Source organism: Manis pentadactyla, chromosome 8 (assembly GCF_030020395.1).
Source record: "Manis pentadactyla isolate mManPen7 chromosome 8, mManPen7.hap1, whole genome shotgun sequence".
NCBI lineage: Eukaryota > Metazoa > Chordata > Mammalia > Pholidota > Manidae > Manis > Manis pentadactyla.
Window position 1 is genome coordinate 5,693,000 of NC_080026.1, and position 20,628 is coordinate 5,713,627.

Sequence of the window (20,628 nt, forward strand, 5' to 3'; positions counted from 1 at the left end):
CCAAGACCCCCAGTGGGTGCCTGAAATAGCAGACAGTACCCAATCATGTTTTTCCTACAATACCTGTGATAAAGTTTAATTTATAAATCAGGAATAGTAGGAGATTAACAATAATAAGTAGAACAATTATAACAATATATTCTAGTAAAAGTTACGTAAATGTGGTCTCTCTCTCTCTCTCAAATTATTGTACTCACCCTTCTTGTGATGATGTGAGATGGTAAAATGCCTACATTTTAAGAGGTGAGATGAAGTGGAGTGAATGATGTAGGTAGGCACTGTGAGGTGGGTCAGGCTACTACTGACCTTCTGACAATACGCCAGAAGGAGGATCATCTTCGGGACTACAGTTTCCCCTTAGGTAAATGAAACTGGAAAGCAAACCCCAGCTAAGGGGACTAGTGTGGAAACAACGCAAATGTTCGTCAGCTGAAGTAGGACTATGTATACACGATGGAATTACAATATAAAGGCAAGAACTCTTGACACATACAAAAATGTGGATGAAACTCAAAAACATCACGGTAAGCAAAATAAACAATTATAAAAAGGTGACTGTATGATTTCATCCATTCAACATCCTAGAAAGACAAAAGTACACTTTAGAATGCACACGAGCAGCAGCTTGGGGGCCGGGGGTGGGGGGGCAGGGATTGACTGCAGAGAGAAAACCTGGGGGTGCTGAAGGTGTTTCAACACTTGAATGTGGTGCCTGTTGCTAGACTCCACATTTATCTAATTCAATAAGCCACACTTAAAAGGGAAATTTTAGTGTCTGTATAGTCCTCCTTGGAAAAGTTTTTAAAAACTGGAAAATCACCCAATTCAATCATGACTTGGTACCTGTAAATTACTCTACATTGCACTGTAGTATTTTGTTTCCACTTTTGTCTTTTCCTCTAGATTGTGAACACTTCAAGTGTAGAGCCAGGTTTACTTATTTTTTGACTCCTTATCATTTAGCCCAGTATGTGGCACTCCACGCTAAAATATTCAAAGAGTAAGTGGCCATGTGAAAGCATGAATGAAAGAGTGAGTCAGTGAGCCAGTGAGCTGGGCTCTGTGGTCTCTGAAACAGCTTCCTACCTCTGGGATTCTAGGAGTCAAACCTTCACACGTGGTGGCTGCTCATTAATCATTTTAAAAGAAAAATTTGGTGTGATCTTAGGAAAAAATGGGAGCAAATTTAAATTTTGAGGCATTTTTCACATGGAATAAAATTCAGTCAGGAGCCTCACTCAATACTCTCTTATGAAAGAAGCAACTTAAAAAAGTGCTTTGGTTTATTTTGGCCAATTCAGCTTATCTAGTATAGTTTAAAATGTTCTGATTAATCAAATATTCTGTTAAGTATACTAGGGCCCCATGAAGCATTACAGAGGTGGAAGAATACCAGTTAACATGTAAGAGAATGGAGATTGTAACATTTTGGTGTGCCGGTATTTCCGGACTTACTATACTGTACACAAATATTTCCCCTACCCAAGACTGAGTACTGCATTACTTTTTAAATGTCTTTAGGTGGGACATATTTTCCCTAGGTCAACCCATCGCCACCATTTTTCATGAAGTGTGACAGTCAACCTATATAATTTATTCATTTTCCCTCCTCGGCTTCTGAGGGTGTTGCGGTTACATCCCCTGCCGGAAAGACGAGACTCAGGGAAGCAAAGGGGTTAGTAGCATTGGCAGCATTAAGGGTAAATCAGAAATGGTTATCAGATTCCGGATAAACACAGGCCTTTCTTCTTCTTTCCTAAGTTGTAAAATGTGTCTTCACGTGTCCAGTTGCAGGCTGAGAGGCTGGATCGGAGATGGAGACCCAGCTGGCCCAACTGAGCAGGCCTAGTCAGGGGGCCCCGGAGCAGAGGCGCAGAGGAGGGAGAGGCCAGGAGGTGGGGGGCCGCGGGGCAGAGCGGGGCCGCGAGGAACCGACTGAGCGGGCACGGCTGCTCGCTTCTCGCTCTCTGGCATCACACTCTGCCCTACACCATGCTTTCTTTTGCTGATGAGATTACCCAGTAAGTGGCTGAGAAAGAGGAAGATGATTCTTTTCCGAGAGAGTGTCACGTAGGCCAAACTATGCCTTCTTCCTGGGGCCAAGGAAGAGCATGAGAACAAAGAGGCAAGGGGCCCCTACATGAGCAGCCCCACAATGAAGACACACTTCCCAGCAACGTCCCCAATGCCACGCATCTTGAAAACCTGATCAGATCAGAAGGAGGGGATAGTCCTTCTTTAGAGCCGACTCCCGGCGTGCATGGCGTTTCTCCACTTTCTCCATCAGTGTCTCCTTCCTCATACGTTTGCTGTAGTTGTGACAATATTCTCAGGATTCATCCACCTAAGCTGGCGGTTCTCAAGCTTCAATGCACATTCGAATCATCTGGATGGAGAGCTTGTTGAGTCACAGTCGTCTGGGTCCCTGAGTGAGTGTAAAGTGGTGGCTGATAATTTTCATTTCTGACAAAGTCTAAGGTTATGTCAGTGTGGCTGGCCTTGGAGAAGGGCTGCCAGAGTGGGGGAAACTCAATTTACCAGCCAGCGGGAGCTAAGATCCCACACATTTGCCATGTCACATACTGGCTAGCCTGGCCCCAGTCCCTGTGTTGCCCCTGTCTCTATCATTCTTAGTCCTGAGTTTTAGAATTAAGGTCTTTCTCCAGCCTGCTCAGTTTGCTGCCCCTCCTCAGTCAGCTTCTCTTATCCCACAGTTCCTTTGAGACAGGTTTTTGCTCTAATTCTGTGCCAGCCTATTCCTTCCCGTTTCTGTGGACCTCCTAGGTCAGCATCCACTGGGCAGATGTTCCTAGCTGCAGGCACTCGCCCATTCACTTGGTTTCCCTGAGCTGAGCGCCTGGTCTCCGCAGCTTGCTGGTCTCTCACTCCTGGCCCTGCGGCTGCTCCGCGGGAGGCTGGGGACCCCGGCCCTCCGCTCTGGGCCACGGCCCACTGGAATCCCTGACACTCTAGCCAGCTGGCTGAATTCTCTCTGCCAAAGCTTCCTGGCCTCCCCGGCAGTGTCCCCACAGCCAGATCCAAGTCCAAGTCCCACTTTCTATGTCCCTCATTCCCACCCCATCTCCCCCAGGTCATACCTTCTTCTGGAGTAACAGGAAGGATAACGGGACATGTTAGTTTGATTCTGATGTACTTGTGTGCCGAGTCAGGCTGATTACTCCTCAAGGCCATCAAGGCTTTGGGGAGAGGGCTCTTCTCTTGGAGGGGGAGTAAAGTGAAACTATGTTCATATCACTAGTCAGTTTAAGCCTTTTAATACCATACAATGAAGTTTATGTTGCCCACAACTGAATATGATGTTACTTTTTCATGGATCAGAAGGCACTTTAAAATGATTAAGGTGCTTTTGTCATTATGAATGTTAATCGGTATGGGTAATTGAAAACACAAAGAATAAAATAGATTTTTCTGTTTGATTGCATGATGGATATATCAGCTTTTACTCTACCAAAAAGGAGGTAAAGTAGAATAACAAACTTCTGATCTTTTCAGTGAAAATCTGGCTCAGACCTCTATTGCCTATATATTAGGTTGTTAATGTTGCTAGAAACTTTCTGACATACAAAATTGCTTAGTGGAATAAAATTATAAAAGCACAATCAAGCATTTTTAAGTATTAATATTAAAAATAACTTTGTTCTGTAGGAAGACTTGGGCGCATCATTACTCTTCACAATATGCACCCCATATTTAACTAAATCTAAGAGGTACCATCTCCATCTGACCAACCAAAAAATTCTTGCCCTACTAAAACATTATATGATGTTTGTTATGCCCAACTATATTGCTGTTTTATTTAAAGACTGTAGTATTTCTTTGAATTTTAAAAACTGTATATCACAGATGTAAAAATAATTTTTAGCAGTATTCCAAAACTGGAAAACCATTTTTGTTTTTACAAAGTAAAACTGATTTATGAATAAAAAGGGGTGTCTTTCTTTGAAAATTACTTCCAAAGAGTTTCAGGGCCTAACCACCATTATCATCACTTTCTCTATACAAATGACCCAGTGCAGGCTGCTTTCAATTGCTACACAATTTTTTTATCCATCTAGGCTTAATGGAAAGAAGTAAGATGAAAAGGAAATATAAATTCAAAATCTCTATTCCTGGCCTAATGGCCTATTATTCAGCCAACTTTCCACATGCAGAAAGCCTTCATTAATATACCATTAAGGATGACATTAAAACTTCTGATTTGTTCCTTTAAGTTACAACTTAAAGGCTTTAAGTTACATCTCACATAACAAATTTTCCTCGATCTGCTTCACGTCTGATATCTGTATTTATAAATCTCTCTGTGTTTGTTATATCTGCTATAGGGATATAATGGTGCAGAGCACAGAAAAATATGTGTATCTTGGTTTGAAAAATCCCTTTTGGAAATTACAAAATCTGACAAATTAAAGAAAAAGAGGTAGGGGACACGACACGAGGGTAATAGAATGATTTTAATTACTCCTTTAATGCCAGATTTGCTATTCGACACAAAAGTAAACATGCCCAGTTGTTTCTGTCAACATTATGGACTTCATTCGAAGAAGCATGTGAAAGAAGCCACTGTACCACTTCTCATCATTCTGGAATGATACCCCTCGGGAAGAGTTTGGCAGCACCAGTCTCTCATTCTAAACCTTTTAACTTTATAGGACGTTTGAGGGAATGGCATACATCTTCATCTTTCTAAATATTCTATTTTGACAGCAAATATCGGGTTCTAGAACTTTCTACCCAAATTAAAGACACATTAGCATTTAAAGTTCCTTTCACCAGGAAGCTGTTTAGGGTGTTCCTTTTGTATGGCCTTGCTGGGAAGTGCAGAATTCCTTGTTTTTGAGTTGCTATATGAAGATTCCAAATAGGCAAGGAGGTGCGAGGTTTCAGCCACTCCCCCCATCCTAACCCTTTCCTGTCCACCGTGTTCTCACTCTCGGGTCCCTAACCGTCTCTGACTCACTCTGAGAGCAGCTCCAGCTCGGGGCAGAGGGTATACAAGGAGCCACTGACACAGAAGGCCACTGGCTCAGAATGGATCTCCACTCTACCCTCTACCTAGTATTTGGACTTTTGCCTCCCACCCCCTCTTTCGATCATGTGGATCTTGGCCTCGGCCTCTGCCAGCCAAGCCCAGACCAAAAGGATATCTGGGCCTTAATTTCTGTTGTGCTACCAGAGAATGATGTGACTTCAGGGAGGCAGTGAGCCTGCACGCACTCAGTCTGTTTCTCTCTCTCTTCCACATCAGGGACTGTACTGGGTCACCTCTAGTTTCTCTCAGGAGTCACCTAGGAGCTGTGGGATCTTTTTCCTCTCTCCCTTCACTCTCCATCTTCTGACTCCGTTTCAAGCAAATAACCAAAAGTGCAAAGTGCTGTCTCCATAACCCACTTAGAAAGATAAACTTGCAAAGATAACAGCATGTATCTTTATTTGCAGTGCACTGTACAGTTTACCGAGTGTGGAAGGCGCTGTGCTCAGAATCTTGTTTTATGCCTGTGTGGCTGTGTTCCCAGCCTTTGAAGGGAGCTCCTCCACATAAGCGGCTGGAAAATGGCCCTTCTTTCCCTTTAAAGAGCCAAACCACCATCCTTCTTCTTTTTTCTGGTGTATAGTCACAATGTCACCTATGAAAATGCACATTTAGTTAGACAAATGGGTCTCCGTCATGTGAGCATGTGTCTGAGCCCACTAGTGGGACAGTCTTAAGAAGATTTTGCCTCCAAGTAGTTAATGGGTAGCATCATTTCTGCATGTGCTTCAGATGAAGCAAAATTTATTGAGCACCTCTGTATGAAGCAGGCATAATGCAGAGAATATTAAAAAGAGTAATAGGGGCAGCCATGTGGTGCCTCGGAATCCTTCATGAGAAACGGAACCGCTTGGATCATCTGTCTTTCTCGTGCCGACCGGCTCACCTTGGAGAGAGCTGCCGGGTCACCACCAGACGCTTGGTGTCTGTGCTCTAGGAGTTTCTCATGTTGGTGGCCAGGAGAGTTTGGTATGCTGATGACTGTAAGGATGTCTCAGCTATCAGAAATTTTTAAAAATCAAGACCACTTCTCTCCATTATATGTACCAGCTTCATAGTCCAAAGTTCCAAACTCCCAGCTTTGCACAGAAAAAGAACCCCCCTTCCAACAATTTAGATAACTTTAATAAACTGTCAATTTGAAGGCAATACTGTTTTAAAACAATGATTCAAATAAACATAATTCCTAAGAAATACATAGCTTTTCTCTAATTCTCTGTTTTTTTAAAAATACCGTTTTGCTAGTAATAACTCTGAAGCTTAACCTGCCCCAACCCACTGGCTCAGTGCTTCTCTGATGAGAGAATGTCCCCTCTTCCTGTCTGCTTCCTGTGCATCAAAATAGAAATACCCTCTTCTGTCAGGATAGAAGAGCTACTTTATCCTGAGCATCATTTGTGAGGTAGTTTTTTTTTCAGTATTTCTTTCATTCTTTTCACCGGTGATTTTCTTTCCAAGGCAAACGAAACTGTTAAACCTTCTTCTATTCTCCATTTATAAAATCACCCTTTATTCTTGCAAATTATTCTCAGGCTATGTTCTCTCTCTAAGGAATTTTCTCATGTCAGGAGAGTGACACAACCTATGAACAGGAATTCAAACACATAATTTAACATCTATTGCCAGCTTCCCTGAACCTCCCATGTCTTCTTTCTTAGGCTATAAAGGATAAGTAGGATTTGCAACCACCAGAGAGCTGAAGGCAGACAAGACCGTCAAGTGACTGTGTGATTATGTTACTCAGACTCGGGACACTTTGAGTTCTAGGTGGCATCTGACAAGTGTGATTTTTATTCATATAAAAGTGGGGATACAGCATTTCATTTATTCAGTTACTGCTGTAGGTACCTAAGGATGACATGATGGGTAACAAAGTGACTTCCGTGACACTTAAAACTTTTAAATAAGGGCAACTTTGATTTGAGATAAATGGAGGAGAGGGTCTGCAGTGTATTTCCTTTTTTCTTGTCTTTACTTTCGTCTGAGCCAGAAGGAAGAGTGGCTGCCTGGAGAACTCTGAGTGGCCACTGGAAAGAAGCACCTGTCAAGCAGTAGCAAATATGGGGTGTCCCTACTGTTGGTGGCAAAACCCACTTGACTTTCCGTGGGCTCTGGGCACCACGCCCTCCTCGTGGGTACTCAGCTCCCACACGCTAACCTTTTCACTTCCAGATCACTGCCTTAGCTTTCACATCCAAATGTGGCTGCTAACTGGACACACAACAAAAGTTGAGGCCGGTGATTTTTTCTTATTTAATCATGTTTAATCATTACATAATATTTTTCCATGTTAAACAAAAATCTGTGGCCTAAAGAAGGGGGTCTGATTCCTTAAATTGGTCATAAAACATTTTCCTGAGAGATAAGTCGGAGAAACATTAAGCTGACAGTCCTTTGACCTGGATTCGAGAACTTGGCTTACATAAACCCAGAGAGGAACTCATTTCACATTCTTGTATGTTAAGCTTTCTGAAACAGAGAATGGAGGGGCTGCCTCTCTAATAATTCCCATTATTCTCATTACTGACATTCTCCCCTGGTGTAGCACTGTGATTAAAAGCATGACTCTGAGTTTCTGAGTTCAAATCCTGAGCCACCATCTTCTGTGACTTTAGCTACTTAACTGTTCTAAATAATGACTGTCTCTTCAGCCATAAAATGGAAATAAGTAACATTACCTACATCAGAGAGTTTTTATGAATATTAAACTGAATAGTGTGTTTACAACGTCTGGCACAGAGTAAACACTGAATAAAGGTGAGCTTTATTGCTGATGTGCGTTATCTTTATCTTCTAAGAAGGGTGATTATAAATCTGAACTGATTCAACATGGTAGAAACTGTTAAGGTCGGTCTACTAAGACAGGAGTTTTATTCAAGCCAAGGGTCTCAACATCAGAAACCGATTAAACTATTTGAGAATGATTCTTACCTTTTTCCAAGTTCAATTCGTCATCCTGCCTGGCTTGAAAAGAATATAAGGCCTTACAAAGACCATGGCTGAGCTGGGCCACACCAGAGGCTGAAAGTTGAATAAAGAGTAATTACTAATGCTCTGTCAGTAGGCAAGATGAATTCGCTGGGAAGCTCTTTAGTTATTTAGAAATGTGGTGCAGAGCTGAAATGTATTGAAGTCTCCTCAAAAGGAAAGTTTATAATTTTACAAAATATTCATTTTTTGATTTAGTAACCATTTATGACATATATTATGTCCATTTATGACATGTGTAAGATCTGTGTAGATTATATAATGGAAAACTGTATCATAATATAGAAAATAAAAAGTCTGGAGAAAAAGTTACCATAGTAATAATGGTAATAATAATAGTAGAGATGACAATTTATGAAGATTTGTTTCCCACATGAATTTGATCGACATCAGGTAGTTGCATGCCTATTTTGGAAAACACAGACAAGTTTTGCCGTCCAGGTACAGGCAGGGGACCCTTGGGGCAGGTGCTTCCTACCATCACCCCGAGGTGTGCATGGGACTGGTTCCCAAAAATGCAATGGTGAGCCTTCAATGTACCACAGGGATCACAATGTCCTGAGTGTTCCTGGAACTCACTTTGCCAATTTCTCACTGAGAAACTAGAATGTCATGGCTATGGTAACCATAGCTGAACAACAAGAGACAATGGCATGTGTGTGTGTGTGTGTGTTGAAAGGCAAAAGGCAGTGGGGGTGTGGACAGGCAAACGAATAAAGTCAGGTAGCTGAATAAAGAGGGTGGCCAGGCCCTGCGATCACCATGCTGCTCGCAGGGAGGAGGCCAGGGTTTCCAGGGAAGTTAGGAGGCTGTAGAGACAGAGCTCCACAGCGCCTCACAGTGGCTTAGGGGTAAGGTCATGGGCAGCCAGTTGCAGGCTGTGTGAAAGACGAGGATGCCAATCATCTGAGGTACCTTTCCATATCATAAAAAATTTTCCCAACCCTCTACTTTTCTTGACTCCTCTCGGGTTACATTTTTGGGTTTCATTTGTACAGAAAGCTACAAATTCTAACAAATTAATCCTAATTCAAATACAGATTTATTTGAACTGATATATGTCAATGTGGCTCTCAAAATAAAATGCAAATTGTTCTGGCCATGGGAGTACCTGCAGAGGAAGACCTTGGAATTCTCTGCCCACCGGAAGACGCTCTGCTCACCACATTCTCTGATCTCTTCATCAGAAAAGGCCGAGATATTTTCACGTAACTGTGTGTCTGCTGCTGTTCGAATAGTCAAATAAAAAAATTATTTTAAACAACACTGTCATCAAAAGTATTTATGCAAAGGAGCACTTCTGCAGCTGCCTCCCTCAGGAATTTGTTTTTAATTTGGGGGAAGGATATAAATAAATTATTTAATGCATTCCTAAACACTGCTGTAGAGCTTGTTTGTGAAGCCTTAACATTTTCAGAATTAGACAATGACTGTACTTTATAGTCAGTGTCTGCAACGCCGACCTGCACTGCTAGGTGAAATAAAACCGTTCACATCATTATGTCTGCAAATTCAACCTTAATTGGCTTTAAGGCAAGTGAATTATCACGACTCTTTTCTAAAAGCTCCAGACCATTTTGTATCTCGAGTCTCCTTGAAAACTCCCGTCATCACAGAATGGTTGCAGCGCCCCCTTCTGACAGGAAAAGGAAAACAGTTTCAAACTACAGCTTCCCACGTCCAAGTCCACGTGCCCATCATCCATGCTTGGGAGCGTAAAGGAGAATAAATGTGGGTGAATTTGAAAAACTGTGCTCACACATTATCTACATCATATCCTATGCTAAATGGATGAGAATAATGCATACCACATAATATTACAATTTAGGTGTGTATGAATACTAAAATGTTGATTCAATAAACATTTACTACAAAAGCACAATCAAAGGATTAAAGTTAAGGCATGAGGAGAAAAAAAGAAGGAATCTAAAGTGTTATCTCCTCCTATTAACTTAGTCTACAAAGAATATATTCATTTGGGTTTAGCTCTTGTTACTGTGCTCAAAAGAAATAAAAATAAGCTTATCTTAAAATTCTGCAGTTGGGATTTGGGACATATGGCACATAGAATTAATTCATAACCTTTTTTTTGCCCTGATGTGGCTTTAAGCCACTTCATCCAGCGAGCCCAGTCAAGGAATTACAACCAGTCTCTTAAATTTTTACCTTGTCTTTCCACTTGAAGATGGAGTTACTACAGGGATGGCTGGGTTGAGGTCTTTTCTCAAGTTCCGCTAACACTGATGACAGTTTATAGGAGTTTGCTTGCAAAAGGTCTATTTTCAGATTAGTCTGTGGATACAGCATTTGGCCATGTGAGTAAATTTCTAGAAAAGGAGGCACAACTGGGTGGGTCAAGAGATACCAGGATAACTTCCAAAATGGCAGAGGTCTGGAAAAGGACACATTCAACTCATATGCAGATATGCACAGAAAATGCTGCAAGAGAAAAAATGGAGCCTTTAATGAGTCTAGAGGAAAGCCTTAGTTGTTGAGCGTGTCTTATTCTGGACTCTTGTAAACAAGGTAAAGCAGAAACCCTGAGAGATACGTGACTCAGGATTTTGTGGCAGTGAACAGCTTTACTCGATTTTCTGCTGAAGAATGAGAAGGGGGGTAAGTGTTGATTGTTGAAGGCGGACTTCCATAGGGCCATGAAGGAAGGCAGTGGGCCGTACGTGCTCAGCGCGGTGAACAGAAGTAACTCCCATCATCAGAATCAAACTAAAATGATGTGAGGCAGGGCTTTGTTATTGTTGCTGATGTTATGATTGCTTTTCTTGAAGATGTGAGGTCTTGCATTGCCCAGAAAGTTCACAGCCATGCTTCTGGAAACTGGAAACAATATATTGGAGTATTTGAGTATAAAAAAAAAAAGGAGTGAAGCTAAAGATGTATACCCAGTTCCTGTCCACATTTGACCTTGAACTAGGACCTCTGTAATGACTTCTCTGCCAGGCCCTACCCCAGTCAGGGTAAATTAAGTAACAGAATCTAAACCTTGGAAGGGGCGTGTTTATCCAATCCCCTCCTCACGGTGGCAATCTCTCCCTTTACCACACAGCCAGTGGGGATTCTAATGCTAACATCCCTGCCAGGGGGTCACAGCCATGGGAGAATACCTCCAACCAATGGGGATAGGCTCTAATCCTTGGAACAATCCACCACGTTGTGGGGCAGACCTACCGAAGTTGAAATCAAGCCCCCTTCCCACCCACACTTGCTACCATTTGGCCTCATCTGCATTTGAGAGCATCAAGAGAAGCAAGCCTCTTCCCTCCTGCCGGAGCTCCTTCCTGTATCTGAAGACAGTATCTACTCTACATACCCCAGGGTCTGCGACAGTTTCTCACAGAACGCGCCTTGCTCCGAATATGGCACTTCAAGAACCAAGAGACAATGAATTAGGAAGCATTTAAATGCACAAACTTTCTTCCAGCAAGAAACCTTCCCTGAGTGATGAGATCTACCAGTATCACGGGTTTTCCTCCACCAGACGCGGAGGTGGGTCACCAAGGCACATGGCTATTTGGCATCCACTGTTTGAAGGTCTGCACTCACTCCATCACTACATCATAAGCACCGTGGATTCAGGGGTCCATTCCTCTCCCACCTTGCATCCTCCACGGTATGAACTGGGGCCAGTTAGCTGTGGACCCAGATGATCCCAACGCCTGTCCTATGCTGGTGATGACAACCACATTCTAGGCCAGAACAACCAAAGAAATAAACTGATAATGGCATCATGAAATGCTCTGTGTGAGTTTGTTTTGGTAAATATTGTTTGCATGGAATTAGCTATTAAACATTTTGTGCTGTCACAGAAAACATCCTACAGTTTGTCCTACAATTGCATAAAAACCAGCCATGTGTCATTGCAAGCATGTTAGACCTTTGTTCCCCGGGGAACAGAATCCAGGCCTTCCTTCCCACCAGATGTGTCATGTCTGTTCCTGCAGCAGCGTGCCCACTGGCGGAGGCCTCTGCTAAAATGCAGGTCAACCGTCCTTGGCCGCACCTGTCTTTTTTCACTAAAGAAACTTTGAAATGGCCTGTTTGGATAGAATTATTAGGCACCTACTTTCACAAGAGAGGTAAGGAAAGGTGGCCCCGTTTCCTGTATCCTTCTAAAAGTCACTAAAAATTTTCACTCTTCCTGAATTTGTCTCAGATTAACTTCCTCTCACTCTAATCACAGCAGAAAACCTGTATTGTGTGCACATAAATCACAGCATCTGTTCGTTTTCTTCCTATACAGAAATCAGGGGCCTCTGCTAACTTCCTTTTTAACGTGAGTTCCTCTGCAGGGGCCACATTGTCCACCAACCCCACAAAGGGTCTGGGGGGCTGCTGGAGTCCAGGCTCTCCCTGCCCCCCCCGACAGTCCCTCCCCTCCCCTCAAAACAGCCTCGGCCTCTAAGGCCTCTTCCTTGTGTCCATGGAAGCTTTCACCTCACAACCCAGACTGCCCTCCTCCTGTGGGGCCACGTCTTTCCTTTCCTGTCATTCTCAGGAGACCCTGATGCTCGCCGAGGGGTGAACGGAATGCAGCGTCTTACTAATAATCAGCATGTTTTCAGCTCTCCCCTGCACAGCGCCAGCACTTTCTAAATAATACTCCATCCTCACAAAGAACCTTTCAGGTGGGTGCTGATAGCCCCATTTTACAGATGAGAAAGCTAGACCAGGGGTAATTAAACACCTTCCCAGTCTCTGTAATGTCCCAGGTCCCTGTAAATGGCAGAGCTTGATCCAGATACAGGCCTTTCTGAGGGTAGACTCTGTGTTTTCAGTCACTTTCCTTAACTGGGTTGAAGTACATGTAGTGTCCAGACCCTGAATGAATTACACTAGTTTGAGGAATTCTATTTCAGACATAATCTTCTCCTGGCAGGATACCAAAGCAAACACGTCTATGTAGTTGGATTTTTCCAGATCCCTCAAACTACTCGTCAAGGGGCGAGCAAACCACACTAGTTCTCTGACTCGATTGTTCTAAGTCATGAGAAAGGAAAGGTAAACAGAGGTGAAATGGGCCAGAAAACAAGCACATACCAAAAATAACTCTTTCATCATGAAATCCACGAAGCGCGCTCAGCAAATATTTACCTCGTCCATTAAGGCCGCTGTGATTTTTTGGCTCTCTGCGTCCGGGCAGGAGGCATCGCTGCAGTACGCTTTCAGCATGCGTTCCAGGCCTGCAGAGGTGATCATGCTCAGTGCGCACGCACCCGGTCCTAGCGGGCACAGCTGACAGCAGGTGACACTCAGAGGGGCCTATGCCCAGAAGCGACACCACCCGGGAGGATTTCCCAGAGGGCAGAGGTGCTGCTGTAGGGTGTTGGTTTCACATTTTACTGATGGGTGACCTGGATCTTCATGCATTTTAAGAAATGCTGGCGCTTAAGGAGTCCTAATTATTTCACAAGATGAGCTCTGAATCCTCCTTGTGTACCCACTCCATGGTTGACTCCTAACATTTACGGTGTTAGACTTACAGCGTTAGTCTCTCTCTCTCTCTCTTTCTGTAGTGTTTACATTTCTAAACATCTCGCTCTGCTGGCTTCCCTATCAAGCATCGCACTGCCATGTGTTGTTCCGGCCCACATAAAACAAGCTACACACATCAGAGTCCCCGTGGGGAGTTGCTTTATTATCTGTACCGCTTTGGAGCTGTTTCACATTCTAACACAGTCGCTTCATGGTTCAGAAAGATGGCTTAAAAAGAAACAAATGAGAAACCCGAAAGCCCTGTGTGCAGGACGCTGGCCAAGTTTTAAATCAAACGAATCCCAGTCAATTTCAGAAACGCAGTGAAATGCTACCTTTCTGGAAAGGGTGGTAGAATGCTTATATATAGCTCCCAAATAGGCCAAAATGTTATTTTCAATTTTTTTTTTTGCTTTCTTTTCTTCTTTCCTATTTTCCTTTATTCACACAAATTAGGTTTGACATATGAGTGTTTGAACAAGATGTTCCCTAACCTACCCAGCTAAAGCAGAATCGCCCTCTGAGTGAAAACCTTCACGTAGAACACTTTCCCTTTAATTAGGCCATCCACAGAGGTAATTACACACCTTCCTGGTCTCTGGAGGCTTTTTCAATATCTCCTTGCAGCCTCACCAGTTTTGACTTTATGGATGACTCCTGCCGCTCTTTAGTCATTGCATTGCTGGGATCTTCCTCCTTTAGAAAACAAAAGGATGCTGAACAATTGAAAGGAAAGAAGGTGAGAGCTGCTACTCTAGTTGCCCTAAGACTTTCACTGACTGTATTTCATTTTAAACTGATGGAACAAAAAAAAGGAAAAGAATTCAATAAAAGCAGGATACCCTTTTGTTTTCTATAGTTCTGCCTGTTCTAGACCAGGTTACTAAGAAAACATCTTGTTCACAACTTGTAAGTACACAGCTGGGCACTTTCTTTAATAGAACAAAGTATTCTTGGCGGATGAGCCTTCCTGTAGTTATTTCATTGTTTCTTGACATTTAAATCTATTTGTTAGGTACTTATGCTCCCTATTTATTCAATTCAGAGCGCTTTGACGAGCTGAGTGTAGACTCCTGCGTGCGCCTCGATCGGCTCAGGAGTGGAACACATGTTTATTGTGTTCTGTGTTGGCTGCTCTGGGGAACATGTGGGCTAAAACATACATACCCTTCCCAGAATGGGTTTAAAATTTAGTTAGGCCTTGAAGCATAGCATCATGAGACCTAGCACTTCAAGGCCACGTTCATTCATGACTCCACCAAAGCAGGGCCAGGAGAGCTGCAAGGAGGCCAGAAGACTTAACCAGCCTTTTTGGTCACGGGGAAGGAGGGCAACAGGTACTCTCAGCTGGAAAAATGGTACAAGGAAAGGAGAGAGGGAGGTCTGTGTGAAATGGACCAGGAGCAATAATTAGACAAGTTGTGAAAGCAAACCTAGTGGAAGAAAAGTTGTCTGAGTAGTTTAGGCCAGATTTTCCGGCTAATGCAGGGGTTTTATCACAGGGCCTGTGAGAAACCATTGATGATAAATGAGCATTCGCATACGTTAGTTCAGGGGTTGAATGAAAACAAAATGAGGTTGTTAGGGTCGGGTGGGGAGGTGGCTGACCGTGAGTGTGACAGCGGGACAGAAGCCCCTGGAGAAAGAAGGGACACTAATGACTGAGGAGGGACATGGAGGGGTCAGGACTTACCTGGAAAGGAAGGAAAAGCCTGGGACCTTGAATGTTGCTGGAGAAATTAGCTTTAGATAGATTGTCATGGGGAAAGGAAGGTGTGGGGGACACAGAGCGAAGCAATGGCCTTCATAAAACTACAATGTAAAGGCAACTATGGTATTTCCCTTTTGTCTATTATATAGTAAAAAATGTTTCTTTCCATTCTTTATTACATATGGTTCTTACAACAACTCTTTGAGAGTGGTTTTTATTTCCCCCATGTTACTGTGACACTCAGCGAGAGAAACACAGGCCCCGGATGAAGCGGCTAGTAAGTGACCACTCCTGACGCACTCCTGGGAGCCCCGGGGCTCTCCCAGACTCCACGCCGCCCCACATCTGCCAGGGTCAAGGCCCCACTGACGTCCCACCCCAGCGTGAGCACAGACTACAAGGACGCCTAACCGGACCTTCAGTGCCTCCTCGCTGGAGAAACAACATCATCATCTGGTGCCTGTGCTAGTCCAGGACTTCATTTAGTTTGTTTGGGGACACCTATTATTTACAAACATATTTCCAAAGACGGATCGCGGCTGAACCAACTTGAGGATGGAATATACTGCCATCCTTTAATTTTCTTAAATTTGTCCTTCTTGTCCAAAGATTCATTGGAAAGGTCAGCCCTGGAGGAGGCATGTAACACTGCAGATGGAATCTTTCAAACGTGGAAACCTTACACACATCTTCACGCCAGTCACCAGCTCTCCCATATTTACACTCCACCTGTTCTCCATCTTACCTTAGCCCATGTAAATTTTATAGCACTAAATAAAAACTAGTTCATGCTTTATTGCCGATGACTATAAAATCAGACTTGGGGATGTTTTCCTTGAAGGATATCAAGAAAATCCCATCCACCCATTTGGAGATATAGTTGATTCTCTTAGACAAAGATATATAGTGATTAGTTCTGGTGCACTGAAGTTTCATAGAAATCAAAACGTCCCATGAGCGTGTTAAAAACAAACCATTGTGGCTGTCTCCTTACACTTCAATAGAAGCCTAATCAATTTTTCAAAGAGGATGATCCTTATTTCATTGACAGGTTAGTCAACAGGGACATTTGTATAGGAAAGTAATAGACATTTTATTTTACATTTTCCCACCTCAGGAACCACCTACACTATTTGGGAGAAAAAAAGTACTGTCCCTGTGTCATCAAATACTCCTTTCCATTCCTGTCTCTACCTTTGCTTCTGCTTTGAACAGACGTTGCTATTGCTAATTTTCCTCACCTCTGCCAGGGGAGGACAAGTGACTCAGCTAGACAAACAGCTGGTCACTCAGTGCTGTCTGAAGGCAGAAGGGTGAGGAAGGGGAATTCACTACTGAGTCATGATTCATGGTCTTTCCAGATTACATTGGAGCAGAGGATAAAATCTTTTGATGCATGGCCCAAGAAGACAAAGGATTTACCCCAAAACAGCAAAGAGGCAAGATACCTGGGCCCTGACCAGGGGTGTTGATCAGTTTTTAGTAAGTGCATGGGCTAGTAGAATTGCCTAAATGCCCTCAAACTGAGCCCCTGTAATTTGGTGCAAGTTTTTCAAAGGCACGTAAGGACAGTAAGATTCATGCCTTTGTGCAATCCCATCCCCTTGTGCGCGGGCTGTACTTACTGACTTGCCCTTCTCACAAATAGACTATGATGAGATGCCACTTCTGAGATTAGATGGTAAAGACTCTGCTTCCGTCCTGCACGCTCTGGCTCCTGCTTGGGTCACTAGTCTGGGGTAAGCAGGCTGACATGTGAGCTCTCCATCGGTGGACAGACCCACATGGCAAGGAACTGATTTCTCCAGCCAACAGTCAGCGAGGACCAGAGACCACCGGCAGCCACATGATAAGCTCAGAATTGGGTCATACTCCAGCAAAGTCTTGAGCTGATACCTGGGCTGCACCCTAGTAAGGCACCCAGCTAAGCCATGCTTGGATTTCTGACCCACAGAAACTATAAGGTAACAAACATTTGTTTGAAGCCACTAGTTTGGGGGGAACTTGTAATGCAGCAATAGACGACGGATATGATACACACGGATTATTTACAGGTCACAGAATATGTCTGCCTGGCATTGCTCTTATAAAAAACCGAGTATGAACATTTAGTCTGAAACCCTGTTTGACTTTCCTTCCTTCAAAGAATAGCAAAGACATGTTTCCATTGCTGCCATTTAAACCACATAGTTTTTTATTTACATGGACTATGAAAAATTTAAGTATTTTTATTTAGAAAATGAGATGTTTCCTTTACAATTGCTCTCAATTGTTTTCTTCAAAATGAATCCCTCATCATTTGACTAAGGTTCCCCATTAGTGGAACTTCCTTCCATTCCATACTTACAAAGTAATCTGTTAACAGGAAGTCGGATTTATTTTCTGCAGGTGAAACCACAGTGTCTTTCATGAGCGCCTGGACATCTCTTTCGACATCTAAGTTGCCAACGGCACCGTGAATCTGCGTGTGGCACTGCAGTGCCAAGGAAAGCAGAACAAGGCTGATGCGGATGTGGCTCTTGCCAGTTCCCACCAACACGCCAGAAAGGGAGAATGCTTTTCTACTCACTGTGGTCAGGGTTTGGCCAAAAACAGAAATATGTTGGGTGTACTGGTTTAAGTTGTTGTACAGAAGTTGAATTCTTTCCTTCTCCAGCTCCAGGATGCTCTGAAAACGATGGAAAGTGAGGTAAGCTCAGCCAGTTGTTGTGCAAAACTGAAGTTGCCCGTCAAGCACGGACACACTAGAAAAAAGTCTACAGGAGAGTCTGTGCCTCGTGATGACGTCGTATCGCAACTGCACTGGAAGCAGATTCTCGGGACGGGAATGTGAGGTGGCCCCTGTCCTATTTATTCTCCTTTAGGATAGATTTAATTCACATGCCTTCCCCAGGCTCTTTTGGCCCCCAGACACATACTGGCAGATGTCGTGAGTTACCTGACATTGACAAAGAAGGGGGAGAAAAAGAATCCTTTGAAAAGCATCTTTGAGCTCTAGAGGAGAGTGCGGTCCAGTGGAACCCATGCTTATAACCTGGAAATGCATTCAGACACTAAATATTTTTAGAATTGTTTAGAGGACATACAAGGCACTCTGCTAATCTCTGCAGGGCAAAGATGAGGAGGCACAATTCTCTGCTACGGAAACCATCTGACAAGAGCAGAACCTCAAAGTCTGATCAATTCATAAATGTGGCATAAAATTAGGCCTGGGGGGGCAGTGGTCAGTGATCAGTGCCTGAAGGTGGGAACACAGGCTCCCCATTTTATGTGGAATGACAAAAATTCCACTTTCAGAGTTTCATCACTTTTATCTAGGGAGGGTCAATAAGAAAGTGAGGGATGTCACATTTGCCTTGTCAGTCATTAACACTTTAGAAAGAGTTAGTTATTAGATTTTTGCCACTCGCTGCTAGCTGAGCTAATTTGAAGGGGTGCCGAGCAGTTCATCAGCAGTTGTGCAAGCAGGCTGGGTCAGGTGGAGGAGGCAGGTCCTAGGCCAAGTGGGGCCCCAGGAGGCAGCTAGGTATGCACCCATGGGACCTCAGGCTTTGACAGAGGTGGCAGGTGTCCCAGGCAACATGCTCCTCTCCCTGTTTCTGGAAGGACTGGGTCTGGGCTGTCCTCCTTTGCCCAGAGGTCAGGCTGGCTGTGCCCATACCCGCATGCCACCCCACTCTGTCCCACACCGGGAAAAGCACCGAGCAGCAGTGTTTGGGGAGGAAGGCTTTGGGATTGTAGTTAACATTATCCCAGAAGCAGGAAGGGTGGACTACACCTCACAGCCTTTGGTGGGGTCAGGGTGGGGCGGGGAGAGAGCCCCAAAGACCCCTGGGTGCCCCGGGCCTGTCCTGCCTCTCTGGCACTTGTGCAAGGCCCACTGGCCTGATCCAGCACGATTTCCTTTGTGTCTCTGTGCATAGACTACACTCACATTCCGTGGTTATTTCATATTTTATAGTTATAACTGTGTAGTTATGACTATTTCATGTTGCACAGTCACTTTAACCACTTAAAAATTTATTCACATTTTTTAATTGTGGTAACATTTACATAACATAAAATTTAGTATTTTCACCATTTGTAAGTGAACAGTTTGGCGTCATTAGGTACATTCACATTGTTCTGCAACCATCACTTATCATCCATAGCCGGACTTTTCTCATCTTGCCAAATTGAAACTCGGAGACCATTAAATATGAATTCTCCACTCCCCGCCCCCTAGTCCCCCTGGCCACCACCACTCACTTTCTGTCTGCTATGAGTTTGACCACTCCAGGGGTCTCATGAAGGGCAAGCCTGCAATATTTGTCCCTTCGCGTCTGGCCTACTTCCCTCAGCATTAAGTCTTTAAGGATCATCTTCATTGTACTACGTGTCAGACTTTTTTTCCCTTTTAAGGCTGAATGGTATTCTATTGTATGTGTATATCATATTTTTTATTGGTATGTATTCATTTTAACACTGCTATTAAATGCAAGTAGTAAAAGTCTCAGGCAGTAACTAGGAACACTTATGTCAATCACAGGCAACTTTCGACTCTGTGCCGAATATCCCGACATCTGGGTCAGGAAGCCTGGGGTTCTGCTCCCTTGTGGCCACCTTCTTTGTTGGTTCAGAAGCTGCACAATTTTTGTAAGTCAGGGGGAGCCAAATGCCTTTGTCTTTGCTTTTGGTCTCCTGAGTCTTTCTCCAAAATCACAGGCACCAGCCGTTTGAATGTGGCTGTGTGCATTCTGCTGCCAGACACAGGATTAAACACACAGAAGAGCAGCCTATCAAACATATGGCTTCTCTTCAAAGGACACAATCATATTCATCCTAACAACTATGGAAAACAACTCTGCTTGGCTGCTTAGAACTCAAGTGGAACAGTCTTCAAAAAGAGGCTTTGCACCATAGAGAAGGAGAGAGATAGTGGCTATTCTCGTTTAGCACCATGAGCCGAGGACAGGAAATACCAAAGCCAGCTTTTAGGGGTACATTGCATCCTAGCAGGCAGCTGTTTCTTTACTTTGGCAAGAGCTGAGCCACTCGCATCAATCTGAGACCAGAATAAGCAGTGTCCTTTGGTGGAGATGCTACTGTTTATCAGATTTTAATTATGTTTCAGAGAAATCATTAAAATGATCTATGGTCGCTCATGAAAGGAGGCTGGGATAAATTCCACTGTGCAAAGGGGAAATCCATTATCTCATGTAACGAATTGCTGCTTTCTATTATCTTGTTCTTTTTATACAAAATAGGTGGTAGAGAATTAGGTTGCTCTGGAAGACCTCCAGCTGTCCTCCCGTGCTTGACAATAGCACATACAAGGGAAGTGCGGTCAAAGAGTCATCAAGGAGAGGCAGATTCAGAGCCTGGCTGGGACCCGGGCAGGCAGCAGGAC

The 20,628-nt window shown here is 43.7% G+C and overlaps 1 protein-coding gene across 2 annotated transcripts in view; it reads right to left on the bottom strand.

Annotated features, from left to right (window-relative positions):
* Window positions 1-4,453: 4,453 nt before the first annotated feature.
* NOSTRIN (nitric oxide synthase trafficking) overlaps window positions 4,454-20,628 on the bottom strand; it is a 54,180-nt gene continuing 38,005 nt past the window's right edge. Inside the window, exons 10-17 of one of the 2 annotated variants that reach the window (XM_036884018.2) lie at window positions 17,809-17,907; window positions 17,587-17,712; window positions 14,116-14,224; window positions 13,148-13,236; window positions 10,205-10,330; window positions 9,150-9,264; window positions 7,982-8,071; window positions 4,454-5,645 (exon numbers count right to left, since the gene is read on the bottom strand). In XM_036884018.2, coding sequence (XP_036739913.2) covers window positions 5,509-5,645; window positions 7,982-8,071; window positions 9,150-9,264; window positions 10,205-10,330; window positions 13,148-13,236; window positions 14,116-14,224; window positions 17,587-17,712; window positions 17,809-17,907 — 891 coding nt within the window. In that variant the 3' untranslated portion in view covers window positions 4,454-5,508. Of the gene's footprint in view, window positions 5,646-7,981; window positions 8,072-9,149; window positions 9,265-10,204; window positions 10,478-13,147; window positions 13,237-14,115; window positions 14,225-17,586; window positions 17,713-17,808; window positions 17,908-20,628 lie in introns of both variants that reach the window. The other variant, XM_057505454.1, reaches the window with a different exon arrangement.